This window comes from Oxyura jamaicensis, chromosome 2 (assembly GCF_011077185.1).
Source record: "Oxyura jamaicensis isolate SHBP4307 breed ruddy duck chromosome 2, BPBGC_Ojam_1.0, whole genome shotgun sequence".
Classification (NCBI taxonomy): domain Eukaryota; kingdom Metazoa; phylum Chordata; class Aves; order Anseriformes; family Anatidae; genus Oxyura; species Oxyura jamaicensis.
In genome coordinates, this window is record NC_048894.1 from 78,930,956 (window position 1) to 78,949,429 (window position 18,474).

The following is an 18,474-nucleotide window of genomic DNA, read 5'->3' on the forward strand; positions in this document are numbered from 1 at the left end:
TGTTCTCTCAGCATATTTTCTAGTGAATGGCTTCTATATACCTCACCTCATGGATTACTGGCCTCATTCACATATTAGTGCACCAGTTGAGAAAGAGGCTAGATCTTCAGACAAAGAATATTCTGATTGGTTTGTGGTGATGTCTTTTTTTTTTTTCCTTGAAAGTTGCCGCATACTATAATACAAATGAAACTTTTTCTTTAGAGATGATTGTGTTCAAAAGAGGACAGAGCTGCTGAAGTGCCTGTTGTACTGTCCGGGAGTGCACAAGAGAGAGGCAGTGTGTAAACTGAGCGGCAGGAGCACAGGGAAGTGCAAACATAGTGAAAGGTATGTTGTAAAGCTACTATTTCTTTTTCTCTGTGGCAAAAAGTATATTTTCTACATTGCTTCTCATTGAATGTGGTGGGTTGCTTGAAAATTGGAAAGATCTAGAAAGCATTGTACTTTTGTCTTGGTAAGAAACAAATTATTCTGCTGTGTTCTCTAAGATCTGGACAAGCTGTCTGAAACAGTTCTTCAGAAATATTAAGTAGCTGTCTGTTGCAGTCATCAGTATCCATATAAAAGGCTCTGGAATAATTCCATTATTTGCTCTTCAAAGTCTGTTCAAGGAGGCTCTAATTTTAAACCCATACATTACTTAAGACTGACAGTGACATGGACAAGTTATTCTTAAACAAGTTGTAAAACTCTTCTAATTGAAAAGTTGATTTGTAAAATAGGCGTTAGGCACATACATTTCTATTTGTGCTTTCAGAAAATTCTTGTTCAAAGAGCTAATCTGCGTGTCTTTACTGTCTAGTTGGAAACTTGTGTTTGGAAGTAGATTAGAATGGCACTTGTACGGAGCCCTGACTTCTGCAGTGGATCAAGATTGATTATAGTGACACTGAATTTCACTTTTATTTCAGTAGAATTTAAAGATTTCTTTAGTTCACATAACATCAAAGGTGTCCTTCTAAATAAATATCTTGCAGTGCTCTATCTCAGGGCATATCTTATTATGTACGAAATAATCAGATTGATACAGTATCGCATCCGAAACAGCACGTTGTTTTGAAATGTGCCTTGTGGGAAAACAAAATGGGGGATATATAGCAATATATGTGTTTGAAAAAGAATAGTTACAGTGAATGAAGCTCAGTTATGCCAATTAACAGCATTAGACAGACACTACAGCTAATCTTGAAATACTGAATGAATGTTAAACCAGAAATCAAAAGTTTTATTGTCCTTGACGTATTTCTTTCCAAATCACTGTTCACATTTTTGTAGTTTATTCAATTTTCTTCATAGCAAAATGACTAGTAACTACTCCGACAGAGTCCACCCACTGAAATTAATGGTGTGTGGGAAAGGTCATTAAAGAAAAACTCCTTTGTCCTTTAAGGAAAGCTGCAGAGACAGGTGAAAGCCTCCACAAATGGAGCAGTGCAGCTCCTGCACAAGAAAATATTCACTTTCTTCGTCCCTCCTCTGGCATGGGACAAGGAGCAGTGATTATTTTGTGCAGTCTGCTCAGCTGGGGCTATCTCTCCGGCTTCCCAGCCAGCTACCTGCCCCACATGGTACTGTGACCCTGTCACAGGGGCACCCTGAAACCTCCGCAGGCAGGGATGCACAGCCCTCGGGTCAGCTCCTGGTGAGGAAGGCCTTCCTCTGCCTGAATATTAAGTGTACGAACTGCCCAGGGTGCCCAACTTTTGCCCAGGGTATCAGCAAGAGGGTCCTTCATCTCTCAAAATGGTTGGAGAAGGGGATCTTTTGGGACCCCCGATAGTACCTCTACCAGCTGGGGCAGGTGGAAGATGTATGTGGGCATAGAGGTCTTCTAGACAAAGTGAAGGACAAGCAGAAAACCTTGTTCCAGCCTTGGATGGTGATGCTTGAGGCTGTCTCTGAACAGAAACGTGACAGCCCAGCTCACCATATCGACATGTCACAAGAGCAGCCTGCAATGCTCTCCCTGGACGAGTTTTGCCAGGTAACACTTCTCTATTTAAATCCTGAAAATGCATCTTTTCTCTGTGGTTTTCTGAGTCAGTCACATTCACTGGTTTATTACTCTACCTTCAATATTTATCTAGAAATTAGCAGCAACTGACTTTAATCAAATCTGATCATTTCCTCAATGTGTCTCAAACCCGGTACTTAAAGGTGACTTATGGTCCCCATGCACTGAAGCTGTCCAAGTAGTTACGGATGTGAGTTTCATGTGTATTGGGTTTGCCCTTCCTAGTAACACCGAAAGATGCATATTCATAAGCGTGTCATATCTTCTAGGGAAAGCAGACACTATGCGTTCCATATGTGTCATATTATATTGCATTACATTACTTAATAGTATGTTTTATTACATTATATTATACTATTTTATTTTAGGTGAATCAAATATTGATTAAAAAACCCAATCCCCTTCTATTATGCAAGTTGAGATCACTCTGACATTAAAAAGTAGAAAATTTCATTTAGGCTGTATTTTGCTTATTATCTTCTGATTGGCAGGAAAAGTATTTCTTGAAGGAAAGATATTCTAGTGGCTGGAGATGAGGTGATAGATTCTTGACAGGTAATACTATGAATTTACACTGCATTTCGATCCCAAAGAATGTCACAGTAATATAAATAGTACCTGAATAAAATTTTAGTCTCTTCAGACCTATTTTATGCCTGCAGTTATTCATTCTTGCTAATGAGACAACTAATAGGCTAATGGACACAAATGATATAATATAGACATCTAACTCTGCCTTTTGAATGCAAAAGCTACATTTGTGCCTACAAAATATATGGTGAGGTGTTGTAATTCTTCTATGTGCCTCTGTGGAAGTGCAGGTCGTATCTTCATGGCGCTGTTCACATGAATATTTGTACTGGAAGGTGCAAATAGGCAAAGCATGTAAAATTTGTCCTGTGCAAAATCTGTACAAAACTAGAGACTAGGTCAGAGACTTTAGGGGAAAATTTGGTCTTCTGCACAAAGAAACACTTTGCTTGCTATGGAAACAAGGCACATCCAAGATCAAATGCAATAATGTAGGGCGTTGCTCTAAGACTGTATAGTGAATCAATGCCAGCTGTAAGTGAATTTAGATAAAGAGAAAAGTAAGTTTATAGGACATGAGAAAGGGCACCTACTATTACAGTAAGTTCTGATCATTTTTAAAATGCAGAAATAGCTAGCAACTCCCTGATATCTTAACTGACTAATGGAAGGAGGACTGTCTTAGTGTAACCCATGATGTTGTACAAGTTATGATGGAGTCACTGCGGCTCAAACTTTGTTTTACTGAAAATCTGTTTTAACAGGAAGGGTTGGTTTATTGTTTTCACTTGGATACTTAGACTGTGAACTTATATTCTGAGGCAGGAATCAATAAGAAAAGTGGGTGGGTAGTCCTTATCTTCTCATACAGGGATTTGGAAGGTAACAGGGAAGAAGGGTCTCTTACAAAGCTGCAGGGAGTTCAGCCTAGCTAGCACTTTTGTATGTTAACTTGGAGTTTATTAGAGTTTCAGTTAAAATATACAGAAAGAGGAGCCTCCTCTGAATCAATACAACATCATTTGGTGATTATTTTATGAAATAAGGTGACAGCTTAGTGTGGCTAGAGAGATTACAGAGTACTCTACACCACAAATATACTCAAAAATATTTATTCAGAGAACAAGGGTACAACCTTCTACTTGAAGGGATAATCTTAAAAAAAAAAAAAAAAAGGCTCTGGATCTGATTTGCCTGTCATGAAATTAGTGCTGTTATAGAAGTGGAGACCTGTGGGAACAATCAGAGTGCAGATGTGGTGAAGGTACTATTCCCAGTCAGCCTCATAGTAAAGCAATCACAGCCAAGCACCTTCTGGTCATTTCCCCTCCTTGAAAGACCAATTACTTACGATGATCAAGTAAAGCATGAGGTTTTTTTCTTCATATTTTTTCTAATTATCATGAGAAGCACTGATCATCCTAGGGTTCATCTGTTATGTTCACATATGCTTAAAACTATTATCCACAACCTAGTAAAAGCAACTGGTTTGAGTACTTACCTACTAAAGGCTATTCACAGCAGATACGGATTCAGGCTAACAGAGGAGGAAGGGAAAGGGTGATAGAGGAAGACTAGAGCACTCAGAAGTATTTTTGTGTGTGTGTGTGTTTTTCTTCTTTTTTTTTTTTTCTTTTTGTGTGTTTTCTTTTTACACTGTAAGATGTGATTTTATAAGTTTGGGGGTCATAGAAATGTAGGACTTTTCTAAATTCCTTCTGTCTTTTGCTTCTGATACAAGATCAAAAGTCACCAAACAATTTCTAATAGCCTAGTCTCTAACCTTTTCTTAAAAGCTACAAAAGTGCAGATTTCACGGTTTCTATCAGTCATCTCTGCCAATACTTTACCCACCTTATACTAAAGGTTTGACTTGCTTCTAACCTAAATTCAAAGTAAGTTTACTGCACCTTCCACTGTTCCTGGAAACTAAGAAAAAAAGTAGATCACCATTCTTTTTACACTTGTTAATATATATTACACTTTTTTAAAGTCTGCTTTTATGCCATCTCCCAAATCTTCTTTTTCTGGACTCAGCAAATACAATTTTATAACCGATTCACAAGTGCTGTTTTTCTGGACTACTGTTCCAATTTCTTGCTTTCTTCCTGGGAGCATCTTGGGAGTCTGGCCACATCTTTAATCTGTGATATGCTGACTTTCTATGCTGCAGATGCCAATATAAGTGCTTCACAAATGAAACATGCAACAGACATGACATTCTGTTGATAGAAAACAGAATGGCATTTTGCTTTTCTACCACAACCCATGCATCAAGGTGCTGGTTCCTATTCGGTTTTTGGTCAGCTTCTTTCCTGCAATGCTGATTACTCGGCCATTATTCATCTCCATATGCCTGGGCATTTGATTTTGCCATTCTAAGGCTTGCATTTTCTACTTGTTCTTATTGAACTTTCTCATATTGATTTCTTACCCTTTTTACAATTTGTCAAGATCATTTTGAATTCTAACCCCATCTTCCCAAGTGCTTACAACATCTCCCAGCCTGATGTCATCCACATATTTTATACTGCATCATCCAAGCTGTTAACATAAATATTGAATAGTAGTGGACATGAAGCAAAATCATCATAGAATCATAGAATGGTTTGGGTTGGAAGGGACCTTAAAGATCATCCAGTTCCATTCTCCCTGCCATGGGCACAGACACCTCCCACTAGATCAGGTTGCCCAAAGCCCCATCCAGCCTGGCCTTGAATACTCCCAGGGATGGGGCATCCACAGCTTCTCTGGGAAACCTGTGCTAGTGCATCACCATCCTCTGAGTGAAGAATTTCTTCCTTATATTTAATCTAAATCTACCCTGCTCAAAATCGTGGAGGGCCACTTGGTGTTGACTCCCAGTAGCTGAGAAATTGAGCTGCTAGCTGCTCTTTGAGGTATTTTCCAGTCTGCCTTACTCTTATTTCACCTTGGCCATATTCCTCTATCTTGCCTTTGACAATGAGTTGTGGAGCTGCGTAAAATATCTTAAGAAAATCAAGATGTGTTGCATTTTCTTCATCTTGCATCTGCTAGGCTAGTCATCTTACCAAAGAGAGGGAGATCAGGCTGCTTTGTTGTCAACTTGTTCTTTGCAAAGCCAAGCTGTTTATTCCTTAGTACCTCATTATCCTCTAAGTACATAAAAACCAGTTGTTTGTTCCAGTAAATTTCCAAGTACTGCAGTTAGGATGAAGGCCCTATATAATTCACTGGATTGCTTCCCACTACTCCTATCCCTCTCACCCCCCTTTAAATGTAGGTATAATGACTTTTCTCTGCCAGTCCTCTAGGAACTTGCTCATCTTCTATAAGCTTGTGAAGGTAATCACAAAGGTTTTAGCTATCGCTGGTTTCTGAAGTACCTGAGGGTAAATTCCATGTGGATTGATTGATTTGGCAAGAGATTTCAAAAATGTAGGTTACACAGCCTGAGAAAAAGCAGAACATAATACCTAGGTATCCCATCATTTTTCAGTGGGCACAAGATCAGGCTTTTTGCTGAGATTGAACTATGTTGATGGAGTAAAAATAGATCCATCCTTTTTCTTTATGCTTCCCCCAAATTTAAAAAGAAAACATGGAATAAAATACTGGAAAATATGGAAGAAATTAAAGGAAATATTTACTGCTAGATTTTTTAAAGAGACAAAATAATTCTTCAGTTAAAAGGAAGAAAATAAAACTCATGCTTCAGTGATTAATCTAATCACAAGGGTCAGCAAGGAATTCTCACCTTTTCCAGCACCTCACAACAGCAGAGCCTTCTTTTTCATTATTATTAACTAAAGATGATGTATCACGCAGTATCATAATATTGACCTCTTATAAGCACTGGTGCTTATTCCCATTGCTCTTTATTTTCTACTTCTCCTCTTTCCCCTCTCTGAAATTTCAGATGGCAAATATTTAATTAGATTTCTCCCACAAAGAGAAAGAAACAAAATGATACCAAGGCTGTATGTTTCTTCTTCACCTGGAAGCAAAGTTTCTCTGAGCAACCATCTTTCAGGCAAATCATTTAAATTTGCATGCATTTGTCTTTCAAGTCTCAAACATGTTCCCAGCAATCCATAACTCAGTATCTAAGAAAAATACCACATTTTCTCCTTCCCTTACACTTTCTCTGGTTAGGATTTCACTTGAGTCAGACTAGAAGCCCACTCCATTTCCACTTGAGAAGTATTATCTCTCCGGCTTCTTGGTATAATCCTTTGTTTCTATTAATTGCAGCTATTCTGATGCCAAGTTTCTTTTTTCAGAATTTCCTTCACGTCTGAACTACCACATTTATAGCATACTGAGAGGGACCTTAGCTACTTAGAAGTATCACTTACCGGCAATTTCCAAAGGCAAAAATCTCAACACTAGGAGCAAAGATCTGGTTTGGCAGGGTAATCCTGATGTCTCAAAAAGATACAGTGTAGTATTTAATAAAAATGCAGATCCACAAGTAAGAAAGAATAGAAATAAATAAATAATCTTTTTAGTTGCAATGCACACACAGATGGACTAATAGCAAAGCTGCAATCTCATTTGAGTTCTTCTGCAATGTATTTTAATTTGCTTTCCTTTAAGCCCTCCCACATTTTCTGCATTTCCTTGCTCTCTTTTGATTACATATATGCAAAACTTTGACTGAATTCTTGAGAATTAAGAAAGAGTCATTAAACTGTTTATTGAGTAATATTGTTTATTATTTATTAAAGAGTCATTAAACTGAGGGATTATGTGAAGTGACTACCCACAGTGGGAGAAATGGGCCTTGATACCCATGCATTTGTTGTCAGTAGGGTCTTCTCATGTTTATGTGTTGCGGTCAGGGTCATCGGGTCAGGGACCATGTCCCAACAGTGGATTATGAAGAAGACAGAAAATAGATAATGGAATCATCTTCTTAAGGTGTATTATACGTGCATGTCACATTCGCAAAAGCCAGTTAGATAATACCTCTCATACACTTCCTGTGGAGACTGCAACAGTCAACTTTGAAGACCAAAATTTAGAAGTTGACATGCAAAATATCTGAGGTTGTTTTTTAGGCTTTATGAACCTTGTTCTTGCTGTATTAGAACAGTTCTGGGACAAATGAGGTCAGCACATCTCTATTCCTTTCATTCTTTCTGCTTGAAAGTGTTCTGTGAAGGCCAGACACTCATATTCTGTATTTCTAGAAACGCTTTGAAGCTGGGTGATGAGAACAAGGCAGCACTCTAACAGTTCAGATAGAGAAAGGTTGTAAGATTTCTGTTTCTTTTGCTGTTTTCATTTCATAGGCACCAGCTTGAAGTAGGCTTGGAAATGTTCATCCTGTTGGTTAGTAGCATGTCTTTATGTTCAGACAGGGAAGTCTGTGAAGTAAGGACAAGGTACAGATGCCAGTTTCGGACAGCCAGATCAATGTCAGACTGAATATGAAATGGAGGAAAGATTTTCACCTCTTATAGCACCTTCAGCTATTCCTAAACTAATATACAATCCTTCCTCTATGAATACAGGGACAATTTTAAGCCCTCCATCCCTCCACACCAAAAAACAAAAAATATAAAATAATCCACATTGTATGCCAGTCCTTGCATACACATATTTTGATAGATGGCTGTGGTGGTTTTACCGTGCTAGGCAGCTGAACACCACAACCACTCTCTCATTCCCCCTCCTCAGATTAGGAGGGGAAAAAGTAAAGGAAAGAACAACTCACGGGTTGAGATATGGATAATTTAATTAAAGAGAAAAAAAAATATTAAGGAAATATTATTATTAATTAAACAATTCAACTAAAGGGAAAAAAGAGAAAGGGGAAGAGGGAGGGGGAAAGGGAATAACAAAACAAGTAATGGCAATGTGGAAGTGCAGAGGAAAGAAATTACTCTCTACTTCCCACAAATGAGCGATGCTTGAACACGTCCTTGAAGCAGGGCCTCAACGCACGTAGCCGGTGTTCGGGAGGAGGACAGACGTTTTCGCAACAAGAGCCCACCCCTCCCCTCTTCTTCCTTTTTCCACCTTTTATTGCTGAGTGTGACATCCTATGGTATGGAATATCCCTTTGGTTGGTTTAGGTCAGCTGCCCTGGTGATGTTTCTCTCTCACTTTTTTGCCCACCCCCTAGGAGGGTCAGAGAGAGTCCTGATGCTGTGCCAGCACTTCTCAGCAGCAGACACACCGGTGTGATACCACTACTGTTCTAGCTACAAGTGCAGAGCGCAGCACTGTATGGGCTGCTGCAGGGAAAGGTAACATCCCAGCCAGACCCAGTACAATGGCTAAATACTGTTTGCTAGCTGAAAAAAAGAAAAATAAAGAAAATTCCCTTTTCAATTCTTTGCCTTCAGCAGCTGCTTGTGGATGTGGGATGTTTGGGGTCCATTTTTAATATGTCAAAATAGTTTATGAAATACCAAGCTAAGTAGGAATACAGTCATAATGAAACTAGGAAGTTGTCTTCACCTGTGACAGCACATAGGCCCTGACCCATCAATACTTTCAATCATCATGCATGAGAAAAAATGTTACCTGAAATAACTCTATCTGTTCCAGCCAGAGAGCTGCTTCTCTTATCTGTCTCCAGATAGGAGATAACACTTCTTCCATCTTCAGTACTTAGGGGGTATCAGTGAGCCTTATCGTCTGTCCAGCAGCTGTGGGATAAGAAAGAGTCCAGTTTTCACTGCTATGTGGAAATCTGTCATATTCTGAGGACAAGCATACCCAAAGTGCAATATTTAGTAGCTAAAGGACATGGTCCGCTTCCATAGACACCATGCAGCACAGGCTGCATGAACACTTCAGGTTCCAGGTGACAGCAATGGGTTTTATCCCATTGCAGGGGAATGAGAGAGATCAGGTTAGGCATCTGCTCAGGAACTGGAAGAGTGGAGAAGGCATAGGCAGAAAGAAGCAAATGAAAATAAATAAAGAAGGAAGGAACTATTTGTTTGTTTGCTTTTGTTTTTCTCCAAGAGGATTGTCATGGTTTTGAGTAGGTCCTATTCTGGTCATAAGTACTCCACTGGCTAGGACACCGGGATTCACAGGGGAGGGCAGATTCACCAAGCACTACGATCTTACCTTCTCACAGCCTTCACAGAAACCCTGGCTCTCTAACAGCCACCATCTCTTCACACCACACCTAACCCATACTTCTTTTTTGATAGCACATGAAATTCCACCATCCCCACCCAGCCCTCTCACTCTGTGGCAGGAAACAACAGATTTTGCTTATATTCTGTGGAAGCCTTGGGACAGGTCTGAGCAAAGGCTTCTGGTACAGCTGCATAGCAAGTCACATTTTGAGGGTGAGTAGGAGGCTTATTTTTTATCTTTTAATGTTACCTGTTTGAGAGGATTGTCACAGTTTATGTGACCATCAAGTAACAACTCAGGGTTGCTTGTATATTTTTTTTTCTTGACAGGATGGCAAAAGTAGTCAGAAATTTGTGAAAACTAAAGAGTTTTCTCTTCAAAATGATAGTTTAACTGGTATGATTTTTATATATTTTTGTATGTCCTTGATTGGACAGGGGTTGTCTTATCTGGCATTTGTTTGGATTTCCCAATGTATTTGTGATGCCTCATTAGTTCCTTCTGAGGCTAACTTCAGCAGAGTCAGACCAGCACGGAGCTTTTGAAACCTCCTCTTCCTTCTGTCCTGCTTTTTTAATGTAGCATTTACAGTACCTCCCACTGAGTAGAAGCTGGGGATCAGATCCTCACCTGATTTAAGTTATCAGCTTTGTTTTATTTGAAAATGTTTACTTTGTGATTGTGTGCATGTTTCATTTTTTTTGATCTTTTTATGAGCCTGTAATGATAGGGCTGGGATTTATAAGATGGGACTCCCTCTGTCACTCTGTGGGAATTTTTGCTCTGCATGCACTCTGTGGCTTTGAAGGACTTCAGATCTTGAGTAAAATGAGTTCACTGATGTGTCCCAGGAGAGACTGTTGACTGGTCTGTGGATGTAATTTTATGACAATGGATTGTATTGTGAGTTAAAGTTTATGCACCATATGGTATGTTGTCAAATTTCGTTGTATTTATGAAGATCTCGGTAAAATGAAGTAAAAATAAAAATACATGTTCAGGCCTAGCCTATTTTCAGTAACGAACTCCTCTAGATTTATATTTTTAATTTGAACTTGCCCAGTAGTTAATAATAACAGTAGGACTAGTCTCGGACAGAGATAAAACGTTTGCAGGTCTGCAAGTAGTACAAATTCATTCAGGACTGTAATCAGCCTGTTTAGAGGTACTTAACTCAGGTACTGAAAGCATTAGATCTCTCAAATGAGACCAGGATTACGTAAATTGCCCAAGAGAAATCCAGGCTGTGTGGAGGAGAGTGGTCTTGGAGGCTGCTGTTAGGCACCTTTTGCAGGTGGTCTGCCTAGTGCAGAACACAGCCTATACCTTCTTAATGACTGGCACTCCTGTAGGGTTATTGCAAAGGCATCTTACGACAAAGCTGTGAGCAAGTAAGGGTACAGGAAACCTAAGAAGTAATCTGGGAAAACATAAAAGAATAATTCATTCAATGAGGGAAAAAAAATACACAATACACCCCCACCTTGGGTTCAAAATATCACAAGAAATTCAAGGAAATAAGCAAATAGCACACTTGGAGATTCTTTTCATTCAACTTCAGTTCCTCCCTACTTGGTTTATTACCAAGTAGTTTGGTTTCTTTTGACAAAATAGGGAGTGGGGTGGCTCTTTTAAAGGTGTCATTAAGCACAAAAATCATTGTCCATTAACATATTCTTAGTGCAGTGTATATGCTGCTAAGAAACATTTATATATATATATTAAAAATATCACACGCATTTGTATATTTATGTACAGAGAAAATTAATCACACACATCTCTGTATTTATGTACCGAGAAAGTTGGGGACTGAATTTGAAAGTGATTGCCTCTTTCTTCCCCACTTTTTTTCAGTGTAATATGTCTCCTGTAAGCGAATTGCCTCTGCTCAGGCGATGTACCTGCATGGGATCCAGTAAACTCTGTAGCATTCTGCATGAGTGCTGGGTCCACACAACAAAATCCATTGGAAAGTACACGGACAGAAGATGCAAGCATGTAATTAATTTTATGAATGCAAATAGTCCACTGACTTTCTGGGAGACCACTTGTTCAAAATGACAAATGCACTAAACATGTGTATAAACCTTTTTAAGTTTCAGCTTTTTGACTATAAAATCCTTGGCATTTATGTAAATATGTAATGAGCACAATGCATTTCAATCCCAGTGGAACTCTCTGCATGCCCACATGGTCATCCAAACTATTAATATTTTTATCCTTTCTTTGGGAGTGCTGTTCTCTTCAGAATTAACATGATAAATGGGTCACATGCAAGAAATGCTATAAGTCGGTTCTGGGAGATACTTCTTTTTCCTTTTCATCTTTGACCAGAATTAGATATTAAATTAAGAATAGTTTAATTACTGTACAAATATGGAGGGGGGGGGGAAGTCTTTAAAAATGGAGCACGAACAGGAGCTCACACTTGGAATATGCCTATTTCACTTGCACAGTATGTGCTGAAAGAGAAAATTGTATTTGCAACAGTGGAAAGTGCATTATTGTGACTCTTTTGTGTAGAACAATTAGATGCTTCCTTTGTGTTGTGTATAGGCCACCAGTTGCACAGGGTTCAATTAGATCTTCACGGGTCTTTATGAAGCCAAAAGCCATATTTGTTACTGTTGAGTGGCAAGAAAAAAGATTTTCAGCAACATCTGCAAGGCAAGAGCAGGAAAAAGAGTAACCTAAACAACTGAGTTAGTAATCAAATATTCATCACAAAAGCAGGGCCAAGAAAGGTGTTCCCTTTGGGTCAGGGATCTAAACTGCACAGATGCAGCTAAGCTTATTATAATGGCATACTCAACTGTGGGTAGCAAACCAGGTTCTGAAAAACACTTAAATTTTTCTTGAAAAATAAAATACCCTGTGCAGGCTGTGGCCATGCAATCTTCTTAGGCGTAATATCTTAGTTTTTGTGTGTGTGTTTGAACAAGCAAAACAAGATTTCCCTCCCTTTACTGCTTTAAAATCCTTTGCCCATTCCCATTTCTGAGCCATGAAACATGAGTCTCTTTAATGTATTTCATATGACAAACAGTCCAAGAAACAACTTGAATTAAGAGAACGTTAGAGGTCTCACTCAGTCATGCCAACAAGTGCCTTGCTGTATTACCAGTCCTCCTTATCCCCCTGTAAAGAACTACCCAGCCTGAGGCAGCACAGACTCTGCCTCAATGCTTGCGTCATCCATCTGTGGCAAAAAGCTCCAAGGTTTACTTAAAGCTAGAGACCCCACCAAGTTAGCGCATTCAAAGCATGTGGCCATCATCCTCACCAAATGTTGTATCTACAGTCCAAGTGACCCCATCCTCATCCATCACACTCAGCTGCTGAAGCAGCCATCTGCACAAGTCCTCTGAAGGACCCAGTCTTCCATGACCTTAACTGTACCTCAGCTATCTCTTGTACTAACACATAGTTGTGTACTAACACATAGTTGTGTACTAACACAAACCCTTCCTGTACATCAGTGCTTTTTATGCTACTGAGAAATACCTTACTAGAGAAATAGTACCCCTTGCACATCCAGGGGCCAACGGAAGGTGAAGCTGAGGAAAAGGAGCCCCAAAGAGATCAACAGCACCACAGGCCAGAAGTTCACAAAAGTTATTTTAATTCTTTTAATATGATCTGAAGACCTGAGACAGGAAAAAAAAAAAAAAAAAAAAAAAAAAAAAAGCTAATTCTCTTTCAATTTCAGTGATAGAGGAACTATTTGTGGTTAAACACTGTTATTAATAGTAGTAATTTGCCTTTAGGCAAGAAGGAAAATGTGACAAGTTTGAGCCTGCTTGTTCAAGTTTTAGAAAGGAATGAAACATCCAGAAACTCTGGTAGTAGCACACCAAACAAACAACCAATCTGAGCCGCCTCATCTCTGCTGTGATCTTCCCTGCCTATAAAAATATATAACCATCTCACTGTGGGCTGGCATTAAATGGAGAAGGAAGGAACTCAGGGAAGGAACATCCTTCTACGAGATTTTATATTGCATAATGGCAAAATTCCTGATAGTCACCCTCCTTTAAGTAGGATTGCACTGGGAATAAGAAGTTCTGTGAGTTTTTTTATCCATATCTCAATACTACCTTGACTGAGAGCTATTGACCTTTGTTGGCTGACTTTAATTGCAGGAGACAACTGGCACCATTAGTTCTGAATTCATGGTTTGGGCAGTCACCTATAAACATGATTTTCATTGCCACAGGAATTGGCTCATCATGTTGTGTCACTTCTTTGGCCATACAGACAAAAATATAATGGACATACAGGAGACAACACTTCTTAAAGTAAAAACTCCAGGACCTTGAGGCCTGCCGGCCTTTGCTCTCCCTTCATTACATGGTAGAGGCAGTGATGGGTTCCCTCAGATTGTGGACAGTGGTGGTGGGAGGCTTCTCCCCACCTTTATTCACTAGTAAAACACTATCAGTAATGTCTTTGCTGAGAAAAACTTGCTGTTGACAACAGGCTAAGAGCAAAGTGTATGCACCTATTATGTGATACGGACTTCAGTCTCTTTCCCCAAGTGTAACTGTATTTTGGCTATTGGGAGCTAAGGACTTGCAGTGCAGAGAGGTAAGCACTCCATGCACTGCCTTTGGACTCCTTGGACGGTGGGCAGCCAGCAAGCTGAGCCTTGTCCCTGCCTCTCTCACAGAACTGCCAGCTTCTTCATGAAGTGACAGACACACAGAGATTATGGTGGTCCTTCTAGCCCTGTACTGCTTAGATAAAACCATGTTCTTTGGCTTTTCAAATAAAAAACCCTAGCACATTATCTAGCCCATATCCAAAGAACTGGCAGTTCCGTAAATTTCTGTGCTGAGAATAGATCTACCGTGTTCTGTGGTTGTGGTCATAGTTTGTCCTTTCTTTCTTGTACCTAGCCTTAAGTTTTAAACTTTTCAAGGTAAGAGCATGTTCACTTTTTTTTTTTTTTTTTTTTTTTTTTTTTTTTTTTATGCTTCACTACTAGCAGCACTGTGTAGTCATATTCCTTCTGGGCTTCATACTTGGAAATATTGTTGTGTATAGAAATCAGTCTAAGGTAGTTATTTTGGGTTTACTTCCCTTGTGGACATTTACTCCAGACTTAAGCTGCCTTTTTCAGACTTCAATGAACTTCTGAATTAAATTCTGAATTGTTGTTTCAGTAGATTTCTAAGGGTCCCAGGCCTCCAGTTATATCAACTTAGATGCTGGGGAATTTTCTAATGCTCTCTTCTTCTCTGTTGAGAGCATTGTACTGTCTCAGTCTTCACTTCAAAATATTGTTGTGCAAATGTTTAAGATACTTTTTAAGATTCTGAAATCTTTCACGAATTTCAATTAGGAATATTTGACAGATGTCTCCTACTGCTTTTTATTTCCACAGGATAAAACAATTAATTAAGCCTAAAGACTTAACTATAGAACGGCAGTAAAATGAAATTAAACTATTCGCTTAAGCCTCAGAGCCCAATATGCCTCTTCTAATGAGTCCATTTTTCTCGAAGAGAATTGAGAGCCGAGCAAAAACACTGGGCCCACAGAGGATGTATGGAGTGTTTTGGCAGAGAAGCTTGACTGCAGCATCATATCATTAAACACAGGAAAACAGTGAAGGAAAGGGTTGCTCCAATCCATAGCCTGGAGTGAGGTCACCAACTAATCTGACTTCATGACAACAAAAGATCCTAGACTGATGAGAAAGTGTCCTCTGATAGAGGTCAGAGTTCCTCAGCCTAAAGAGGTCTTTCAGGCTTGTGGAGGAAAAATGTGTTAGCTTGACTTGGTTGGACATATCACACAATAGCATGTGACCGTCAACACTCTGAAACCTTTTGTGGGTTATAAAATGATTAACTGACCATTCAAATTCCAGAAATGTTGCATTTGTAGCAGCAATCAGCTCCTCAGAGAGGAGGCAGCAGAGTGTGAAAACTGAATTCAAGAAACAGGGGAGGTTTAAAGAATAATTAAAAACAGAAATAACTTGCAGCTGCTAGAAATGAGATTCAAGGTTTGCAATGTAGCAATATGTGTATTTAAGTAGACATGTTTGCGTGCACGTGTGTGTAATGACAATGACCTGGTTTCTAAACAGAAAGAAAAAGCCAGTTGCCAAAAAGTGTTCACCAGCTATTATAAATTTCCAGAGTGAACAGTTTTTAAATATTCTCTAATGACTTCTGGTCATAAATATTTCTAAAGGGTACGCACTTAACTCATGCCAATCAATACTATAAAGCAACACTACAGCTAAGTTAGCAAAGCAGAGCACTCTAACTTATTGACTAAGCCCTGGTGATTCTTGTATCTGAGGTTCCAGTTCTGCAACTTATATGGTAATAGTATTCCTAGCTTTGTGCATCCTGTTATTATATTTTTATATTGAAGATTAAATAATTTATAGCATATTTGCCTATCAAGGAAACTCTTTTTTCTTGGGGAAAAAAACATCCTCCTATGAATTTCCTTTAACTTTACAGGAGGCTGTCGTTCCCAGAACCAGGATCTCTCTTGGACATTTCAAAGGACTACAAAAAGGACCTACTTTCTTCTCACGGGACCTAAGATACTGTGCTTTGACTTCTAAGTCAACCCTAGTATACAGATGTGGACTTCAGGTAGAATGAGAAATGCAAAGAACTTGCTTGGACTTGGGGTCTCCTTGTATTTTTGGGGACTGATGGACCTTACTACAACTGTGCTGTCAGGAAGTGCCAGGCCACTCACTGAAGGCCCAGAAGACAACTTCTCAGACAAGCTGCATCAGCGTATGAAGAGGAGTTGGGTGTGGAACCAGTTCTTTGTTCTGGAGGAGTACACAGGAACTGACCCTCTGTACGTTGGGAAGGTAAGAGCTGTACCAGGAAGATATCTGGCACAGTGTATGCTTTTGTGTACCTGCAGACTGTGGCAAAACATGGGAAGTTTCTCTAAGTGCCTTGTCTCTACCTTCTTTCCGGCAGTGAATCCACCTACATTAATTTCACTTCAGCTACCAAGAGCTTTTGACCAGTGTCACCTTCAGTTGTGAAGAATTTCTGTTTAAAGGTGCTGTCAATATATTTGCCTATTTCAAAGAGATCTTCTGTTACCATCATCAGCTGTAATTGAGGTAGTATTAGAAAATCTGCTGTGATCTTTCCAGCGACTCTTACAATGTCAACACAAAGCAAGGTTATATTGACATAGGAGGATTAGGAAAGAAAGGAAGCATTTGTGATCATGCTTCTGTCTGTGATCAAGTCAGCTAGAAGATGAAATTCACAATCAAATGAAATAGCCAGTAATCTCATGAAAACTGACATTTCTTTCTTTTTCTTTTTTTTTTTTTTTCTGCAGATCTCTAGGGTCAGACTATCTCTTTGCTAACCACAGCTTGACCCCAGGTTAATTCTGTGGACTACAGAGAAGTTGCTCCAAATATAGAAAGATAGAAGGACAACTTATTAAATCCAATTTGCAGAGCCAAATTTTCAGATCCCTTACACACTAAGAATCCATACATCACTACAGATATTTGCAAAATGGATTGCTAAACTTACCCCATCTACCTGGTAGTACTTTGCATTCACTTTTCTGTAGCTCCTTGAGATACAAGCTGATGGAAATCAGGCTTAGTAATGTCTGCCATCACAGTCTACTTCACTATATCCATCCTCCTTATTCTGCTTTCCCAACATTTGTAAAGACTCTGAACTGTTCAACATATTGACCTGCTATTCAAAGATTTATTGGCAGCACTAGGTTTGCGTCTAGTTAAAACAGAGGTAACAAATGTGGGAAAAGTGGGAGGGTTAGTGTAGTTAAGTGTTTGAACAATACAGTTATGATTTTACACATCTAGATGATAAACACAGACTACAATATAGGTAGATATGACAGATTAAGAACTAAGAAATTACGTCAGAAAACAACTCCTTCAGATTTCATTGCTTATTTTTACATGATCACAGAACTTTTTTTCCTTCCAAGCTATCCATCTGCAGGGAAAGAAAAAAAAAAAAAAAGAAAAAAAAAAAAAGTACTACAAATCTAGAGGCCAATTTTGGACTTGTATTTATGGTTTTACACCCACAAAGAGCTAAACTGTGCCCTCAGTCAGACCAGGATAAATCAAAATGAATCCACTGGCTTCAAAGGACCTCCTCCTGATTTATTCTTGTGCGACTGACAGCAAGATGTGCTCTCCTTCCTTCCTCTCATAGCATTGGTATTACTAGTGATTGGCATCAAATGAGACCACATTAGTCTTCATTCATCTCTGTACCTAGCTTTTCTGCTCATGATATCTCTATTGATTAAATAAATTAATATTTATTTTCATGCAATTCACAGCTTTGGAACAATGGCCAAACATATTATTTCACATACTCAATTTCATCTGAAACAAATCCAGACTCACACTGTGAGCTGAATTTTAGCTACAGCAAGTACTGGAAGAAGCCGAATCATCTTTTCTTTAGACTTGTGTCATTAGGAGCACAAAAACTTGGCACAGCCAGCAGTGCTCCTGAACTTGCTCCTGCTCAGCTCTGCCAAAATGGGGGAAGCAGCGACGACTCTTCATGCTCTGTGTCCACCACACAAAGGGCCAAGCCACCCTGAGTGAGCTCTCTCTCCAGGATGGCCAACACCACAGCTGGGTTGGCACAGGGACGAGAAGGGCTCATTATCTCTCAGGGTTAACAGGGCCTATTAACCCCACATGCTTGTGAGCTGCTGGCTAGATTGCTCCGTCGGCCTCCTAGGTCAGCTCCATGTAGACCAACCACCAGGGAACTGTGCTGCCAAAAGGGGTCCTTGGGGCTCAGATATCCTCTCCCATCCCTGAGCTG

The 18,474-nt window shown here is 39.4% G+C and overlaps 1 protein-coding gene across 2 annotated transcripts in view; it reads left to right on the forward strand.

Annotated features, from left to right (window-relative positions):
- The window catches only part of LOC118162054 (cadherin-20-like), a 91,893-nt gene that overhangs the window by 62,747 nt on the left and 10,672 nt on the right, over positions 1-18,474 (forward strand). The window contains exons 2-3 of one of the 2 annotated variants that reach the window (XM_035317973.1): positions 205-330; positions 16,120-16,487. In XM_035317973.1, the coding sequence (XP_035173864.1) occupies positions 16,245-16,487 (243 nt within the window). In that variant the 5' untranslated portion in view covers positions 205-330; positions 16,120-16,244. The remainder of the gene's footprint in view (positions 1-204; positions 331-16,119; positions 16,488-18,474) is intronic. The other variant, XM_035317974.1, reaches the window with a different exon arrangement.